The sequence below is a fragment of the Oryctolagus cuniculus genome, chromosome 1, assembly GCF_964237555.1.
Source record: "Oryctolagus cuniculus chromosome 1, mOryCun1.1, whole genome shotgun sequence".
NCBI lineage: Eukaryota > Metazoa > Chordata > Mammalia > Lagomorpha > Leporidae > Oryctolagus > Oryctolagus cuniculus.
This window is the reverse complement of record NC_091432.1, coordinates 1,958,204-1,974,615: the sequence shown is the minus strand read 5'-3', so window position 1 is coordinate 1,974,615 and position 16,412 is coordinate 1,958,204. Positions and strand designations below refer to the sequence as shown.

The 16,412-nt window shown below is 68.0% G+C and overlaps 1 protein-coding gene across 4 annotated transcripts in view; it reads right to left on the bottom strand.

Moving 5' to 3' along the window:
* Window positions 1-3,822: 3,822 nt before the first annotated feature.
* MOB2 (MOB kinase activator 2) overlaps window positions 3,823-16,412 on the bottom strand; it is a 33,581-nt gene continuing 20,991 nt past the window's right edge. The window contains exons 1-5 of one of the 4 annotated variants that reach the window (XM_002723758.5): window positions 15,920-16,118; window positions 10,234-10,418; window positions 9,967-10,060; window positions 4,942-5,066; window positions 3,823-4,728 (exon numbers count right to left, since the gene is read on the bottom strand). In XM_002723758.5, coding sequence (XP_002723804.2) covers window positions 4,439-4,728; window positions 4,942-5,066; window positions 9,967-10,060; window positions 10,234-10,418; window positions 15,920-16,029 — 804 coding nt within the window. In that variant the 5' untranslated portion in view covers window positions 16,030-16,118 and the 3' untranslated portion in view covers window positions 3,823-4,438. Of the gene's footprint in view, window positions 4,729-4,941; window positions 5,067-9,966; window positions 10,061-10,233; window positions 10,419-15,919; window positions 16,119-16,412 lie in introns of those variants that run through there. The other 3 variants (XM_070060804.1, XM_051841369.2, XM_070060867.1) reach the window with 3 other exon arrangements.

Sequence of the window (16,412 nt, the reverse complement as noted above, 5' to 3'; positions counted from 1 at the left end):
CTGGGGGCGGCACGGTGGCATGCAGAGGACGAGTGCTGCCCCCTCGTGGCTCTGGCCATGTTGCGTCCAGCAGCTCCCTGGAGACCGGGTTTACACGGCCTGGAGGACCCGGGGTGGGGCAGAGGCCGCGATGCCGGAGCTGCCTGCCGTGGAGCTGGGGGCGGGGGGCGTGTCCTGTGCACCTGCCCACCCCGGAGGTCAAGGCTGCCCTGGTCCCCTCGTCAGGACCGGGCGAGGGCCGTGGGCTGCAGGAGGGCACCCAGGGAGAGCCGGGGGTCTCTGCCCGCTCTGGAGCATCATGGTACCCTCGAGGCCACGGGGTCAGGCTGCGTGGCCACTGCTGGCCAGCGGGGTGTCCCCTGTAGTCTTCGCCTGAGACAGGGGAGGGAGGGCCTTGCTCCCCGGGGTCCCCGCTGCCGGCCACGGCTAGGCCGTTTCTTACCTGTGCTTTCGCCTCTGCCTCTTGTGCAGTGGCCGGGGCACACAGGCCCCTGCTGTCCCACACCCTCTGGACGAGTTCAGACCCACGTCAGCCTCGGGGGCCTGGGGTGTCCCCTGCAGCCCCACTTCTGACACCAAGTTCTCCCAGCTGTGACAAGCCACGGCCAACTGCTGGCACGCACACGAGGGCTCACGTGAGGACGTGCACCCCGAGCAGCGAGCCCGCTGGGCCCTGTGCTGTCCAGCAGAGACGTTCGGACGCGACGCAGGCGGCGGGGCCCCACCTAAGGCCAGGCTCTGCCCAGGCTCTCGGGCAGCGGGGTGCTGCAGATGGAGAGGGTGGGCGCACACACGCGAGGCGCTCTGCTGAGGAGCCTGTGCGACGCGGCAGGGCTGAGCCCATGGGGCCTCGAGGAGGGAGGCGCTTGGCGCTGTGCCAGCCCCACCCCACCAGGGTGCTCGGCCTGGGGAGTGGCTTCCTGACGCTCCAGGCCTCTCGTGACCTCCCTGCCACTGCCCAAGGGTCCCCTGGAATCAGCGACGCTGGAAGAGCTGGGGGCGGCGGGGGGCGGCAGCCTCCTGCCTGGGGCGACCGCAGCCAGGGTGTCAGCCACGTGCCCCCGGGCTACTGTCCAGCAGATCCTCCCAGGGCTCTGTGGCCTTGGCGTCTGTTTCCTGTCGCTGCTCCTGACCAGTTACCTCAAACGTGGCGCCAGCACCGGGCCGGTCTTGCTGACCTGGGTCTCCCTGGGCTCAGGAAGCCACTGCCGGCCTGCTCTCCCCGGCTCCCGGGCCCCGCCTCTCCAGCCGCTGCGCTCTGCCTCCCCCCAACGGAGGGGTCTGGTTACCCCCTGCGCCATTCCCCTCGCCAGGTCGCAGGTGGCAACCTTAACGCCACCTGCAGCGTCAGCAGGCACAGCCACAGGTCCCCGCCTGCCCCCACAGCCCCACACCCATGCCACACGCAAAGCACGCACGTCCCTCCCGAGGTCCCCAAGTCTCCACCCGTGCCCTCACGGGCTGAGGGCCCAGCACCACCACCAAAACCACGGCCCACCGGGGCAGGTCCCTCTCCCTGGGGACCTGGGGCTCAGGCAGGCGCCAGCGTCGGCCGCAGGGGGGCACCTGCCCCGATGGTCAGGACGCCGGCGTCCCTATCAGAGGGGCTGGGTTCAGCTCCGTTTCCACTCCCTGCTGACGCACGTCCCGGGAGGCAGCAGTGACGGCCCCAGTGCGTGGGTCCCTGCCCCCTGCGCCCCCCCCCCCCCCAGGAGACGCTGGTGGAGTTTCCAGCTCCTGGCTCAGGGCTGTCCCAGGCCGGGCTGTTGCAGGCGGCTGGAGGAGCAACCCAAAAACCAGCAGTGGGGAGCTCTCACACGCGTGCGTGTGCGCGCACACACACACACACAGAGCAGTGGGGAGCTCTCACACACGCATGCGTGCGCACACACACACGCACACCCAGCAGTGGAAGAGCGCGGGGTGTCACCACTCCCCAGGCACAGCCCCGTGTGCTGCCCACACTCTGGGGTCTGACGGCCTCTCCTCTGGCCACGCTGCCTGGCCCCCGCCTTCCGTCTACACTGCCAGGGTTCCCATGCCGGGCTCCTCCCAAGACTGCCTTTTCTCTGGCGCTGGGCTTGGCCTTGGTGGCCGAGGGGGTGACCAATCGAGCCACAGGCCGCCCAGCCACACCCACTGGGGGTCTGCTGCAGCGCGTTCAGGCCGAGGCCCCTCGGTTTTCCTTCCCTCCGGCCGCCCACGCGGCTCGGAAACGACCGCTCGGCGCCCTCCTTCTTCCTGCACGGCCAGCGAGCATGACCCAGCCGGGCTCCTGCCCTGGCCAGAGGGGGCTCTGCGCAGGCCTGGCCCTGTGCACCCTGCCACGCGTCTGCTCACGCCCTCCTGGCAGTACTCCCAGGGGAGTCAGGGCGTCCCGCAGGGCCACTAGCACCCCTCCTCCACCCGCTGGGGAGCCTCACGCCCCTCCGGCCACTGCCCAGTCCCCATGGCCCAGGGGCTTGAACGAAACAAATTCCTGCTGAGCTGAGAAGTCAGAAATCAAAGTGGGCTCCGCCGGGCGAAAACCGACATTCCAATCGGCAGAGGGTACGGCAGCTCTGGGGGCTGGGCCGAGGACGAGTGCATCCTGGAGAGTCAGAGGGAGGAGGGCGAGCGCCTCCTGGAGAGTCAGAGGGGGGAGGGCAAGCGCCTCCAGGACAGAGGGAGGAGGCTAAGCGTCTCCAGGACATAGTCAGAGGGAGGAGGGCAAGCGCCTCCAGAACACAGTCAGATGGAGGAGGGAGACTACCTCCAGGACAGTCCGAGGGAGGAGAGAGGAGGGAGCCTACCTCCAGGACAGGCTTGGTGACCTTACGAGTTGGGTCCAGAAGCGGTGGAGTTTTGGGGGTGGTCCTGGTTGGCCCATCGTGCACCAAGGGACTGGGGAGAGCCTGTGGGACTCTGGGCCGGTGGTGGGACAGGCTGTCAGGAGGCGGCAGCTCTCGGGTGGAGGGAGGACAGGCTGTGACCAGACAGGGTGATGGCCAGCCCAGGCCACGGGAGACAGGCTGAGGGAGGCTGAGACCAGACAGGGCGATGGCCAGCCCAGGCCACGGGAGACAGGTGCCAGGGGGAGGCTGAGACCAGACAGGGCAATGGCCAGCCCAGGCCATGGGAGACAGGCGCTGGGGGAGGCTGAGACCAGACAGGGCGATGGCCAGCCCAGGCCACGGGAGACAGGTGCCAGGGGGAGGCTGAGACCAGACAGGGCGATGGCCAGCCCAGGCCACGGGAGACAGGCGCCGGGGGAGGTGGCCGTAGCTGGTGGTGGTGTGGGAACACCAATGAAGTGCCGCTCAGCCACAGGCACCACATACGGGCTGGGCTGGGGGCCAGGCGAGCAGGCACCCGGGTGAGCCTCCCTAGTAAGGGGTCCTGGGGCAGCGCTGAGCATTCTGGGAGCCGGCAGGTGCAGCACTGTGGCGGGCCACAGCTCCAAGCTCCGGGCCAGCCTCTTCCCTCCCTCGTCCCACTCCGGTCCTGGGCCAGCTAGACTACAGCTCAGACCTGCCTCAGGGTCCTGGCATGTGCACTCGGGGCCTGGAAGCAGAGCCCTTATGTGGGGCCCAGGGGCATAGCAGGCAGAGATCTGGTCTAGTGACTTGGGCGTGGCCCCGTGGCATCCTGTGGGCAGTCCCTACAGGAAGGGGACTCTGGCCCCCACCTCCCCTGCCCACCCAGGAGCTGCAGGGAAGGCTCGGGACCACCTGCTGCCAGAAATCCATGGGGCTGCCCACGTGCGGGAGCAGCCAGGCCTCCCCTCCAGCCCCCTGCCCTCAGGGCGGGGTCCCCGAGACGCTGAGGACGCACACAGGGCTCTGACCTGAGAGGATTCTCTTTATTACTGAACAGAGGAACTCGAGCCCGGCCCAGCCTTCTGCTGACCTGGCATCTCCGCGGGGCCTCAGCCCCCCCGGGGCCTGCACACCAGGACCCCTCCCTGCGTGGCAGGAGCAAGCAGCAGGTGCACAGCCTCCCAGGCCACCTGGGCCTCCCTGGGCTCTGAGCCACCAACAGCGAGACCCGGGTGAGGCAGGGAGCAGGCGTGGCAGGCGGGGCCGCGAGAGCAGCAGCCCACCCTCCAACCAGAGCAGAAGCCCCGGCTGCAGACCCCCTCCTTGGAGCGAGCCCCACCTCCCACCAGGCCCGGGGTGGGGGGCGGGGGCTGCGCGGAGGACCCAGGAGAGGAGAGCCCTGCAGAACACTCGAAGCGTCAGGCCGGCAGCGTGTGAACGAACGAACGAACCCAAGGCTCTTCCCGGCACACGGCACGCATCCATCCAACGGGGCAGCCGGGAGCCGCGGCCCGGCCGTCGGTGTCGGGACCCCATGCTCGGCGCAGCCCGGGCCCCGGCCTCTCGGGGCCGCGTGCACGGCACTGCACTCGCAGACACGCAGCCGTCCCCCTGCACCTGTGCGCCTCGGTCCGGCCCGCTCATCTCTCCTTCACGTGGTTCTGTGCCCCCGGGCCCCCGCCGCCGGCCCCGCCGGGGCCACCGCACAGCACCTCGGTGAGGTCGTCCATGACGGCGGTCTCTTTGGGGTCCAGCAGGTTGAACTCCCTGGCGAAGAGGATGAAGTGGACGTACAGAGTGTTCAAGTGTCCGTGCAGCTCCAGCGCCAGCGTCTCCTTGAAGTGCGCCCAGTAGATGTGGCCCAGCACGTGGAACAGGAACCGGCAGATCTTCTTTACCAGGGACTCGAAGGAGCTGGGGAATTCCCTGCCTGGGGGAGCCGCGGCGTCAGGCCCGCCAGGGAGGCCCACACCACCGTGCTCCCCGAGCTCGGCCGCCGGGCGGCACCTCCCGGCGGGGGCCTTGCTAAAGTGGGGACCAGGTGTGCCCACACGGGCCTGTGAGCCGGGGCACGGAGCAGAGGCCAGAGCATGGAGGAGGGACCCACGGCCTCGCGCCACACCCGCCCTGCAGGGCCACGTACCGTACTTTGTGGGGAACACGTCCTCGTCCGTCACCAGCTTCTGCACAGAGCTCATGACGAAGTCCACGTACTGCGGGGCCGTGCACTTGACCTTCTTGCCCCGCTCGTCGTACCAGTAGTACTGTCTGTGGGGCAGAGACGTGGTCAGCCCAGCGGCGGGGGCACTCAGCAGTCGGACAAGGGGATGGGCCTGCCTGAGGGGCTGGGAGCAGCCCACTGCAGGCAGGGTCGGCTGCATTTGCCACACACGGAGAAGGGCATGGGGCTTGTCCCCACCTGCCCTCCACCTGTGTGCCCACACGCACAGACGCGTGCTGTCTGCGTGAATCTGAAGAGCACTCAGGGCTCCCTGTCCTCCTGGAGGCAGCGCGGGGCCTCTGGGGGCCTCTGGGGGCCGTGCAGCCAGCACTCTGGCCAGGACAGGGCCCTCAGCACAGAGCCCAGCCAGGAAGGAGCCAGGTGCGCTTCCTGGTCATGTGACCACCACACCCCCCCCCCCCTCCAGCCCCCAGCACAGCAAACCACCAGGGCCTCCGCCCCCTGTGACACCCGTCACCTCTGCCTTCACTAAGCCGGGCCTCAGAGACCCTCCCCACACACCGCCCACTCCTCACCGGGCCGACTTCACGTGGTCTCGGCACCGGCTTCGGAGACGGCTCTCGAGGCGGACCCCAGCCCCGTGCCCTGGGAGCGGGAGCTCGCCGAGCACCAGCGGAGACCCCCTCGTGGCCAGGCGGGCGGCCAGCCCACCAGCAGAACAGAGCCCCCGGGTCGTGGCAGCTGCAGAGCATCAACAGCCTCTCCTGGCCAGCCTGACCCTAAGCGAGGAACGGACAGCTGTGACGTCACGGCTACGCCCTGACTCGGCAGCGCCTCTGTGCGAGCACCTGTGCGGCTGTGGTAGGACCAGGGTGGGCAGTGGGGACCACAGGGGTCGCCAGAGGTACCAGGGGGTCACGGGGGCACTGAGACGGCTCCAAGCCTCTGCCACGGGCACCCGACCCTCCACAGGATAAAAGGCAGCGGGGCCACCTCCCAGCAGGCCCCTCCCCAGGGGTCCCAGGACCACCTTTTCCCAGCACGCTGCCCCCACAGTGCAACCAGGGGACTCGCTTGCGCCCCGCGCAGGGCTCTGTGTCAGGCCTGATGGGAGCGGTGGTCTCAGAGGCAGCTGCTGCTCCAGCCTGCTGGGGGCCGTGCCCACCACAGGGCACCTCTCTGCCGTCACCACCCAGACGGCCCAGCCCCAGGCAAGCGTGGAAGGGCCCAGACCCCTGGCCCCAGCAGTTCTTCCCTGCGCGTGCGGTGCCCCCCAGTGCAGGGTGTGCCAGGAGAGAGGCCGAGGCAGGAGCTGGAGCGCACATTCCTGGGCGTCAGCCCCGGGCACCGCGGTCCCAGCCACTCCGCAGGCAGGACCCCGCCTCCACGCAACCCTGCCATTGTCTGCATCTCACTTGAAAAACCACACGACAAAACCGACTTGTCCTGGTGGGGACGTCTCAGTTCTGACCCCTGCACAGGCTCACGGAACCACAACCACAACCCCGCACACACCACCCCGTGACACCCTCACGGCCGCCCTGCATGTGCCCAGTGAGGCCCCGGAGCCCACCGCCTGGTGGCTGCCGAGATGGCCACGGCCGGCTGCAGGGCTGCCACCCGCCGCCCTGCGGGAGCACATTGCGCCCTGTCCTGTCGGGGGCACATCGGGATGGGAGAGCGACAACCTTCCTGGACAGGCAGATGTCCATGCGGCCGTGGCTCATACACCCCTCTGGGGCAGCACCCCGAGGAGGGTCGCTGGGTCCCACGGTCAGTGCAGGCTGCATCTCACAAGACACTGCCCAACCACCGTCCAGGGGGCCGGCACTGCCAGTCCACGGGGCTCCCGCGTGCTTGGCCGCGTCCCCGGCACGACCTTTGAGGGCCTCGCGCATTCGGAGCGCTGGCGCTCTGTGGGACGTGCGCCTTGCAACCTCTCCCTACTCTTCTCAGCGAAGTCCTGAACGCTGCCACAGCCCCTCACTGGTGAAGCCCCTTGCTGGCGAAGCCCCTCGCTGCCACAGCCCCTCGCTGCCACAGCCCCTCGCTGGCACAGCCCCTCGCTGGCGAAGCCCCTCGCTGGCGAAGCCCCTCGCTGGCGAAGCCCCTCGCTGCCACAGCCCCTCGCTGGCGAAGCCCCTCGCTGGCGAAGCCCCTCGCTGCCACAGCCCCTCGCTGCCACAGCCCCTCGCTGGCGAAGCCCCTCGCTGGCGAAGCCCCTCGCTGCCACAGCCCCTCGCTGGCGAAGCCCCTCGCTGCCACAGCCCCTCGCTGGCGAAGCCCCTCGCTGGCGAAGCCCCTCGCTGCCACAGCCCCTCGCTGGCGAAGCCCCTCGCTGGCGAAGCCCCTCGCTGGCGAAGCCCCTCGCTGCCACAGCCCCTCGCTGGCGAAGCCCCTCGCTGGGCGCTCGGTGTCAAGCCCCAGCAACCTCCTGGGAGCACAGCATGAAGATGGCTGCTGTCTTCAGGAAGTTTCGAGCACGTGGCCATGCGTGTGCACGCGTGTGCGTGTGCGCCTTGTGCAGTCCCCTGGGCACGGATCCTGTGTTCACTGCGGCGGCGGCAGCTCGCCGCGTCCCTAGCTGCTCCGGCACCTGAGCTGCGCGTGGCCGGGACGCCGTCCTCCGCTGACCAGTCGATGCCACCCTCTGGCCGAGGCCCTGAGGGCTTTACAGCCGCACTTCGTGAACGGGGCCGGACCGAGCTCTCCTTTCCAACCAGGATCCCTTACCCTCTTCTCTCGCTCAGTTTTGCTGTTCTGCATTTTCAAAGTGCTGGCTGCGTGGGGCTGACACTGGCACAGCGGGTGAAGCCACTGCTTGCGAAACTGGCATCCTGTATCACAGCAGGGTTTGTTTTGTTTTGTTTTAAGATTTATTTATATGAAAGGCAGAGTTAGACAAAGATAGGGAGCAAGCACTCTCCCATCCACTGGTTCACTCCCCAGATGGCTGCAACGGCTGGGGCTGTGCTGATCTGAAGCCAGGAGCTTCCCACGGGTTCTCCCACACGGGTGCAGGGGCCCCAGGACTTGGGCCATCTTCTGCTGCTTTCCCAGACCATGACAGGGAGCTGGATTGGAAGTGGAGCAGCCGGGACTCGAACCGGCAGCCATACGGATGCCAGCACCACAGGTGGTGACTTCACCCGCTGCGCCACAGCGCCGGCCCCCAGCGCCGGCCCCAGATCACGGTTCTGAATCCCAGCTGCTCCGCCTCCGGCCCAGCGCCCTGCTAGCGTCCCCGGGAAGGAAGATGCCCACGTGGCTGCGTCCCTGCCACCCACGCTGCAGACTCAGATGGAGCCCCAGACCCCTGGCTTGGTCTGGCGCACCCTGGCGCACCCTGGCCGCTGCAGCCGCTGGAGAGGGCACCCGTGGCGGAGGAGCTCGTGTCGCCCTCCCTCTCTCTGTGACTCTGCCTTTCAGGGAAGTGCCTCTCTGAGACAGAACGGAGCGCAGGACGTGGGCGTGCAGCTTCTGCGCAGGGTCTCCACGTACAGCTCCAGGATCCGCCCGGCTCTTCAGGCCTTGCTGATAACTTGGACTGCTTTTTAAAAAAAGGCACAGCAACGGGGGGGGGGGGGGGGGGGGGGGCGTCCATGCCCTGGTTCACTCCCCAGACAGCCACAACAGGTCAGGGCTGGACCAGGCTGAAGCCAGGAGCCGAGAACTCCATCTGGGTCTCCCACACATGTGGCAGGGGCCCACAGACTGGGAGCATCGCCCGCTGCTCTCGCAGGCGCACTGGCAGGCAGCCAAGTTGGACGTGCAGCAGCCGGACTCAAACCGGCACCCAAGTGGGATGCCAGCATCAGACGGCCTCAACTATTTCTTCTCTGAAAGGCAGAGACAGAGCCAAGACAGACAGACGTAGCTCTTGCCCCTGCTGGTTCACTCCCCGATGCCTACAACAGCCAGGACTGAGGGGGCTGGAGCCAAGCTCTGGAGCTCCGTCTGTCTCCCTGCGGGGGCGGAGACACAGGTACTGAGTGCCCACCTGCTGCCTCCCAGGGTGCCCACGAGCAGGAAAGCGGACCAGGCGCTCTGACCGGGGCCATGGGCGCCCCCAGCTGTGCTCAACCACTCTGACGGGGGCCATGGGCGCCCCCAGCTGTGCTCAACCACTCTGACCGGGGCCGTGGGCGCCCCCAGCCGTGCTCAACCACTCTGACCGGGGCCGTGGGCGCCCCCAGCTGTGCTCAACCACTCTGACGGGGGCCATGGGCGCCCCCAGCTGTGCTCAACCACTCTGACCGGGGCCGTGGGCGCCCCCAGCTGTGCTCAACCACTCTGACCGGGGCCATGGGCGCCCCCAGCTGTGCTCAACCACTCTGACCGGGGCCATGGGCGCCCCCAGCTGTGTCTCAACCACTGTGCCAGACGCCTGCCCCAGTGCTGGTGTGGAGTCACCAAGCGGCCCCGCCCAGGGGTCTCCTCTCTCACACAGGGGCTGGGGCTGCCCAGGGGTCTCCTCTCTCACACAGGGGCTGGGGCTGCCCAGGGGTCTCCTCTCTCACACAGGGGCTGGGGCTGCCCAGGGGTCTCCTCTCTCACACAGGGGAGAGGCTCTGCCACGCGTCTCCTCTCTCACGCAGGGCGGGACCCTGCCCAGGGGTCTCCTCTCTGTCGCAGGGGAGGTGAGGAGGGCCCCACCGCAAGGCGGAGCGCACATCTGCCCAGTGTTAACACCAAGTCCTGTGTTCTCTTCAAACACACAGAGGGCCTGCTGCAGCACGGGGGCGGGGGCTCCTGGCCAGTCGGGAGGTCACAAGAAGGCGCCTCAGCCCCGCCCCGTGAGACGGGAGGCCCAGGGGAGCTGAGGGAGCGGCCCGTCCCCCAGAGCGCAGCCCATGGCCTCTGCAGGCTGCTGGGCCTCCTGTGCCCCAGCGGGGACCTGCACGGTTGGGCTGCGCAGAACCCCGGGGGCGGCGGGGCCTGGGACCCTGGAGGCAGGCAGAGGGGTGCCCCAGGGGCAGTACTCACGTGTTGCACACGGCCATCGTCTGACAGGTCTCGCCGGTGCAGAACTCCGAGATGGTGCTGTACTGCAGGTTGATGTGGTGGAAGAAGGTCGTCGCTGGGAGGGAGAAGAGAAGCAGCCGGGTGAGGACCCTGCGCCGGGCACCCGGGGAGCTCAGGCCCACCCACAGGCCACCCCCAGGGGGCGGCCGGGCAGCCAGGCACCAGCTGGGGGGGCCTCCAAGATGGAGGAGGGGTGGGGGAGGAGAGAGGCCGCCCCCGCCCACGCACTGTTGCTGGCCCCCGCCCACGCACTGTTGCTGGCCAGCCACTCGTGGAGGTCGATTTCGCGGGGCAGCACCACCAGCTCCTTGAAGGCGAAGTCGGCGATGCGGGACCTGGCGTGCTCCGGCTCCAAGTACACCTTCTTCTCCTCGGCGCCCGGCTTCTTGCCGTTGGGCTTCGCTTTAGACTTCCTGCCGAACAGAAGGGGCGGCACAGTCACCCCTCGCCCGCCCAGACCCCAGGGCAGGCCTGCCAGGGGCTCCAGCCCTCCGCTCCTGCGGCCTCCCCATGGCTCCAGCAGCACCATCCTGCCGGGACGAGTGGGAGGTAGACACCCCAGGCCTCTGGCTGGGGAGGGAGCCTGGAGCCCGGGGCACACGGGCTGCACTGGGGCAGCTCAGGGCCTGCTCTGGTGCGACTCCTGAGAAGCCCAAGGTGGGACGGGGCCCCTGCCAACAAGCTGTGTTCGAGAGCCGGCAGCAGAGCCCGGGCGTGGGCACTCTGCGCACTTGCTGCACGTCACCCCCACCCCGCAGGCGGCGAGGGGCGCCTCCCTCATCAGCTGGGTTAGGAAAGGGCTCCGGAGACCCAGCCAGCCCGCGGGGAGGTGTCCACGCTGCCCAGAGCGTCCCAGAAGGCCTCAGAGGACTGACTCCACCCGGAGTGCTGGGGGGCCCAGGCTCCCCAAGAGCCAGGGCTGGCCCAGCATCAGCAGGTCCTTCTGGCCAAAGAATCACCACGTGACCACCTGGACGGACCACGTGGGTGACAGCTCCTCACACACTACTTCCGTCAGCGTCATCCAACCTAGTGCAGCGCCACAGCTGGTTCCCTCCCCAGACGCCCACAATGCCCGGGGCTCGGCCAGGCCGAAGCCAGGAGCCAGGAACCCGATCCGGTCTCCCCTGTGAGCAGCAGGGACTCGATACTTCAGCCATTACTGCGGCCTCTCTGGCAAAGGGGGAGTGAGGAGCGGAACTGGGACTGCAGCCCAGGCACTCCAGCTGGGATGCAGGTACTCCAACTGGTCCCCATCTTGCTAGGCCAAACACCTGCCCCCTTGTGGCCACTTTCAAACAAAGAAATATGGGGGGCCAGCACCGGGGTACAGCGGCTGAAGCCACCACCTGCAGTGCCGGCATCCTATATGGGCGCCAGTTTGAGTCCCGGCGGCTCCACTTCCTATCCAGCTCTCTGCTGTGGCCTGGGAGAGCAGTGGAAGTTGCCCCAAGTCCTTGGGCCCCTGCACCCACATGGGAGACCCAGAGGAAGCTCCTGGCTCCTGGCTTCAGACTGGTGCAGCTCTGGCCGTTGCGCCATTGGGGAGGGAACCAGCAGATGGAAGACCTCTCTGTCTCTTCTTCTGTGTGTAACTCTTTCAAATAAATAAATCTTAAAAAAAAAAAAAAACTTTTTTTTTTTTGGACAGGCAGAGTGGACACTGTGAGAGAGAGACAGAGAGAAAGGTCTTCCTTTGCCGTTGGTTCACCCTCCAATGGCCGCCGTGGCCGGCGCACTGCGCTGATCCGATGGCAGGAGCCAGGTGCTTATCCTGGTCTCCCATGGGGTGCAGGGCCCGAGTACTTGGGCCATCCTCCGCTGCACTCCCGGGCCACAGCAGAGAGCTGGCCTGGAAGAGGGGCAACCGGGACAGAATCCGGCGCCCCGACCGGGACTAGAACCCGGTGTGCCGGCGCCACAAGGCGGAGGATTAGCCTAGTGAGCCGCGGTGCCGGCCAGAAATATGTATTTTTAAAAGTCTTCTTTTGCCTCTGACCAGAGCAAACACTAGGGAGTGGAGGGAAGCTGCTGGGTCCTGAGACAGCGGCTCCCCCTGCAGGCCGCCTGCTCCCCACCTGCATGCCAGCTGCCCTCTCTGCAAGCCAGCTTCTAGGTGGGCAGACAAGATATCCCCTTAAGGAGGAAACCACTGGAGCGTCCTGTGGGCCCAAGACGTGGCGGGGCGCCTGTCTGGCTGGGAGACAGCGGACCACTTCTGTCACTAGAAAAGCCGTAGCAGCAGGAACGTGCCCAGGAGCACAGAGGCCTCCGGCTGAAGCAGCCACCGGAAGTTCCTGGAGGCAGGCAGCCACAGCGAGAGGCTGACGGAGGCCAGGCGGGGCCTGCCGGCAGCACTCCAGGGACAGCAGACGGCCCTGACCACAGCACCACCTGACATCAAGAGGGCAGGGGACATCAGGGAGAGCCAGGGAGGACCCAGCTGCAGCCGTGGGTGCGTCTGCAGAGTGCCCTGACGGGGCCCTGGGGAGGTGCTTACGTCAAGACGGTCGCCTGATCAGAAGGGAGGGCACCAGCTTCGCCCCTGACCCCGGCTCCAAGCAACACGAGCCAGGGACGTGCTTCAGGGAGGGGAGGGGGTGTGCAGCCAGGCCACGCCCACAGCAGAGGGGCGGCTCGGCTGACCCCAGGGGCCCACGGCCTTCTCCCCACGAGCAGAGGAAGCAGGCAGAGCTGCCCAGGCACAGCCGCACCCGGGCCCCGGGCCCCCAGCCCTGGGGGCCACAGCAGGGGGTGGGGTCTCTGTACCACCCTGCCCTGGCTCTGGCGCTCTCCCTCCTGTTTTGAAAAGCTGCGAGTGGTTTACTTAAGAGCAAGAGGAAGGAAAAATGCTCCTGATGCCAGCGGAATGCTCCCCTTCCAGCCCTCACAGATCTTCGCCTTAAAAGGCGACGGGCGCACAGCCTCCAGGCCAGGGCCCAGAGTGGCCAGAGCCAGGCAGGGGACAAGCCAGGCCCATCCCAGCCCTGCGGCTCCTGAGCCGCCTGCTCTGGCAAAGTCTCTGGAGTCCAGCCGGGCTGGGACGCCCCGGGATGTGTCCCCGCCCATCCTGGGCGTCTCAGCCTTCTCTGGACCCAGGGTCTTTGACTGCTGATGCGCTCACAGACCACCCAGCTGGGAAAGCCGAAAGCAGCCTGGAGCGCTCCACGCCCACAGGGACCCATCCACAGCCCTGCTCCTGGAAGCCCTGCACCAGCCCCTGCTGGGTCGCACCCCGCGTGTCCCCACAGGGCAGGTGCTCCCCGTGAGCCTGGACCTTAGTATCGCCGGCTGACCCCATCCTGTGGGCTCCCGATTCCCACCTGTGCCAGCCACACGTGCTGAGCCAACCTCCCGGCCTGCGGGGACCACAGTCCCACCAGGGGTGCAACTGGCGCAGGGCCGGTGGTCTCACTCCAGCATCAGATCTCAGACTAGGCCTGCTGGGAAGGCTGCCCTGCTCCGAGCGGTGTGCCAGCAAGCCCCGGGGAGGCCTCTGGCTGAGATCTGGGCACGGCCTCACCTCCCGCCAGCTCCTGCCCTCCCAGAGCACACAGGCCCCACGCCGCTTCCCAGCTCCCCTGCTCCCGTTACCAGGACCTGGGTCCCCGGAGCTCTGTGCACGCCGGCTGACCCTCCTGACACCCGGCCACTCTCAGTGCCGTGGGGGAGGGAGACAGGACCCCTGCTCCAGCACAGACCGTGCAGGCGGCAGGGAGCCTCCCCAGGAGGGGTCTAGATGCCCAAGAAAGGGGGGCCTCCCAGCGACCGTGTGCTGCTCCCCTGAGCCAGGAATTCACGCGGCCCAGCCACAGCTCCTACGCCACAGGCCCACAGTAGCTGCCTGCACTCCCAGGACTGCCACGCTGTGGGCTGTCCCTGCCGCCACAGACACTCACTGCCTCCCAGACAGAACAGACCTCCGCACCCCGCTCGGGCCCACAGCTGCGCCCGGGCGCCCTACCGGCCAGGCCCGCACACTGCCCTCTCCCTCTCCAAGGACAGCGCCACTGTGGCCCTCGTCCCAGCCTCCCTCCTCCCTGCCGTGGCCCTGCAGGTACAGCCAAGTCCCTGACAGTCAGGGCTTGTTCGGGCAGGACAAAGACTGCACTGAAGTGGCCAGGGAGTGGATGGGCAGCCTTGGGCCCGCCACAGGCTGCCGCCACCTCCTGGGGAGCCCCCAGATAAAGCCCCCCGTGCTGGTCCCTGTCTGGCGGGCAGGCACCGTCCACTTGGGAGGTGCCAGGGCCCACTGGAGTCACCTTGCTCTGTCTCCCCCGGGGCTACCCAGCCTCGACTACCTCCCACCCTCCCAGGTTCCAGGTACCGTGGCTGTCCTAGCTGCGTCCCCAGACAACGCATCGTCTGACCCCAGCACCGCAGGCTTCTCCTTGTCCTGAGAGAGCCCATCCAATGCCACGTTCCCTGTGCCGGCCAGCACACCTGTACCCAGGGCCCAGTCGATCTTCGCCAAGAGGTGACCTGCACGGGCAGGGGAGCCCTGCGCCACAGGCACATGGGCACGGCTGCCTGGCCGCTACTTGGGCACAGGTGCAGCCGGCCCTGCACCCCTGCCCGTGTCCCACAGCTGCGCACACAGCAGGTGCAGCCTCCTCTCCTCCTCCCTAACAAACAGGGCAGCTGGCCTGGGGGAGGGGCAGGCACAGGGGCTCCAGCCTGGCAGGACCATCTGAGGCGTCTGTCGGGGGAGGGAGGCCAGGGAGAGCCACGACCCCCACCCTGTAACCACGAGGCACTGTGCTCAGCTGAGACCGTGCTGCCTGGGCCAAGCCCACGGCCAGGAGGAAACGTGGCAGGGAGTGTCCCCAGTTCCGACGCAGGGGCTGGGTCTCAGCTGGCTTGAGAAGGGCATTTCTAACACTGCCTTTCACCGGGTCTCACCGGGTCTTCCCACAGCACAGCCTGAACCGCCGAGGACTGTGGCGATGGCAGGGTGAGCTGTCCTCGTGCTGGCTAGAGGAGCCCGGACAGGCAGGCCCCAGACAAGGCAGGCGCCCACCAGGCGCCAGGCCGGCTCCCACACATCCCAGCGCCGTGGCCTAGGCTCAAGGCACAGCCAGCTGCACAGGTCTGCTGTGACGAAGGTGCTCAGGGCCCCCGGGGGAGCCGGCCCGCGGGAGCGGCTGGGACTTCTGTAGTCCGGGGCGTGGGCACATGGATCCTGCCTGTGGACCTCTCCCATCACACACACACAGGCACACAGGCCGGCCGTGGCAGGCTCACCCCTCAGCTCTCTGGAGCCCACTGTGTCTGGCAGCGAAGGCCTTGTGTGGGGACACACAGGCACGCGTGTGGCCCAGAACTCAGCAGCCACTTCCGGGGGGCAGCAGCGGAGGGTGGAGCTCGCCCCAAACCCTCCCCAACAGCCCTGCTCAGCCGGGCAATGGCGAAAGGCAGCCTTGGTGAAGCCATCGGCGTGGGAGGAAACAGGACAGTCCAACACAGGGAAAACATGGACCTGCCTCCTCGCGCTGCAGCACAAGGGCAGACCACCACCCCACGGCTCGCCACACCCCACGGCTCGCCACGCCCCACTCACCCACAGGCCTCCCGCGCTCACGCCTCCCCACGCACTCCCAGCACCAGCGCTCGCGCGTCAGGAAAGGAAGCGGTGAGAAAACCACGGTGCCGGCGACACCGCCCGTGGAGCCGCCTTGCCCGGCACAGGCACCAGGCCTGGCTCAGAAGGCCCCGCGGGGGACGTGGCCGGGCTCCGGGGCTGGCTGCCGTGGGCCCAGGAGGACAGAGACCCCTACCTCCACCCCACCTGCCAGGCCCCCCCTCGCGGTCCGTGGAGAGAGGAAACGTCCCAGAGCACCCAGCCGCCCGCCGCACAGCGGCTGGTGCCTCACCTGGGCAACGGGAGGCACGGACTGGGCCAGGGCGGGGTTACCTGAGCACCTTGCTGACTGCTCGGAACACCATTTTGCAGTGGAGTCCAGTTTTGGGGGGCTGGCCAAGCAGAACCCGGTCTGCGGGGGCAGCACAGTGGTCCCCAAGCATGATGTGGGGGCGGCGGCAAGGTGGGGAAGGCCAGTGGGTGCCGCAGCACGGGCTGGCCTGCAGCGCACTGCAGACACGACCGGCTGCTCCCTGGGCCAGGCTGGTTAAATAAGGGAGCGTCTGAATGGGCCCTTTCAGGCGGGCTGGGGGCGTGGCCAAGCAAGGCCCAGAGGGAGGGAACCGGCAGGACTGGCCCTCCCGCAAGAACACTGGCAGGGACGGGACAGGTCACCGCGCACCTGTTGGCGGCACCCGAGGTGGCTCTCCACTCAGTCTCGGGCACAGGGCCACGGACTCCCAGGTCTCCGGAAGGTGTGGGCAGACGCAAAGCCCCAGCGTGCAGGGCACCTTCGGGGGGTGTGGGAGGCTGCCTCGCCAAGGCC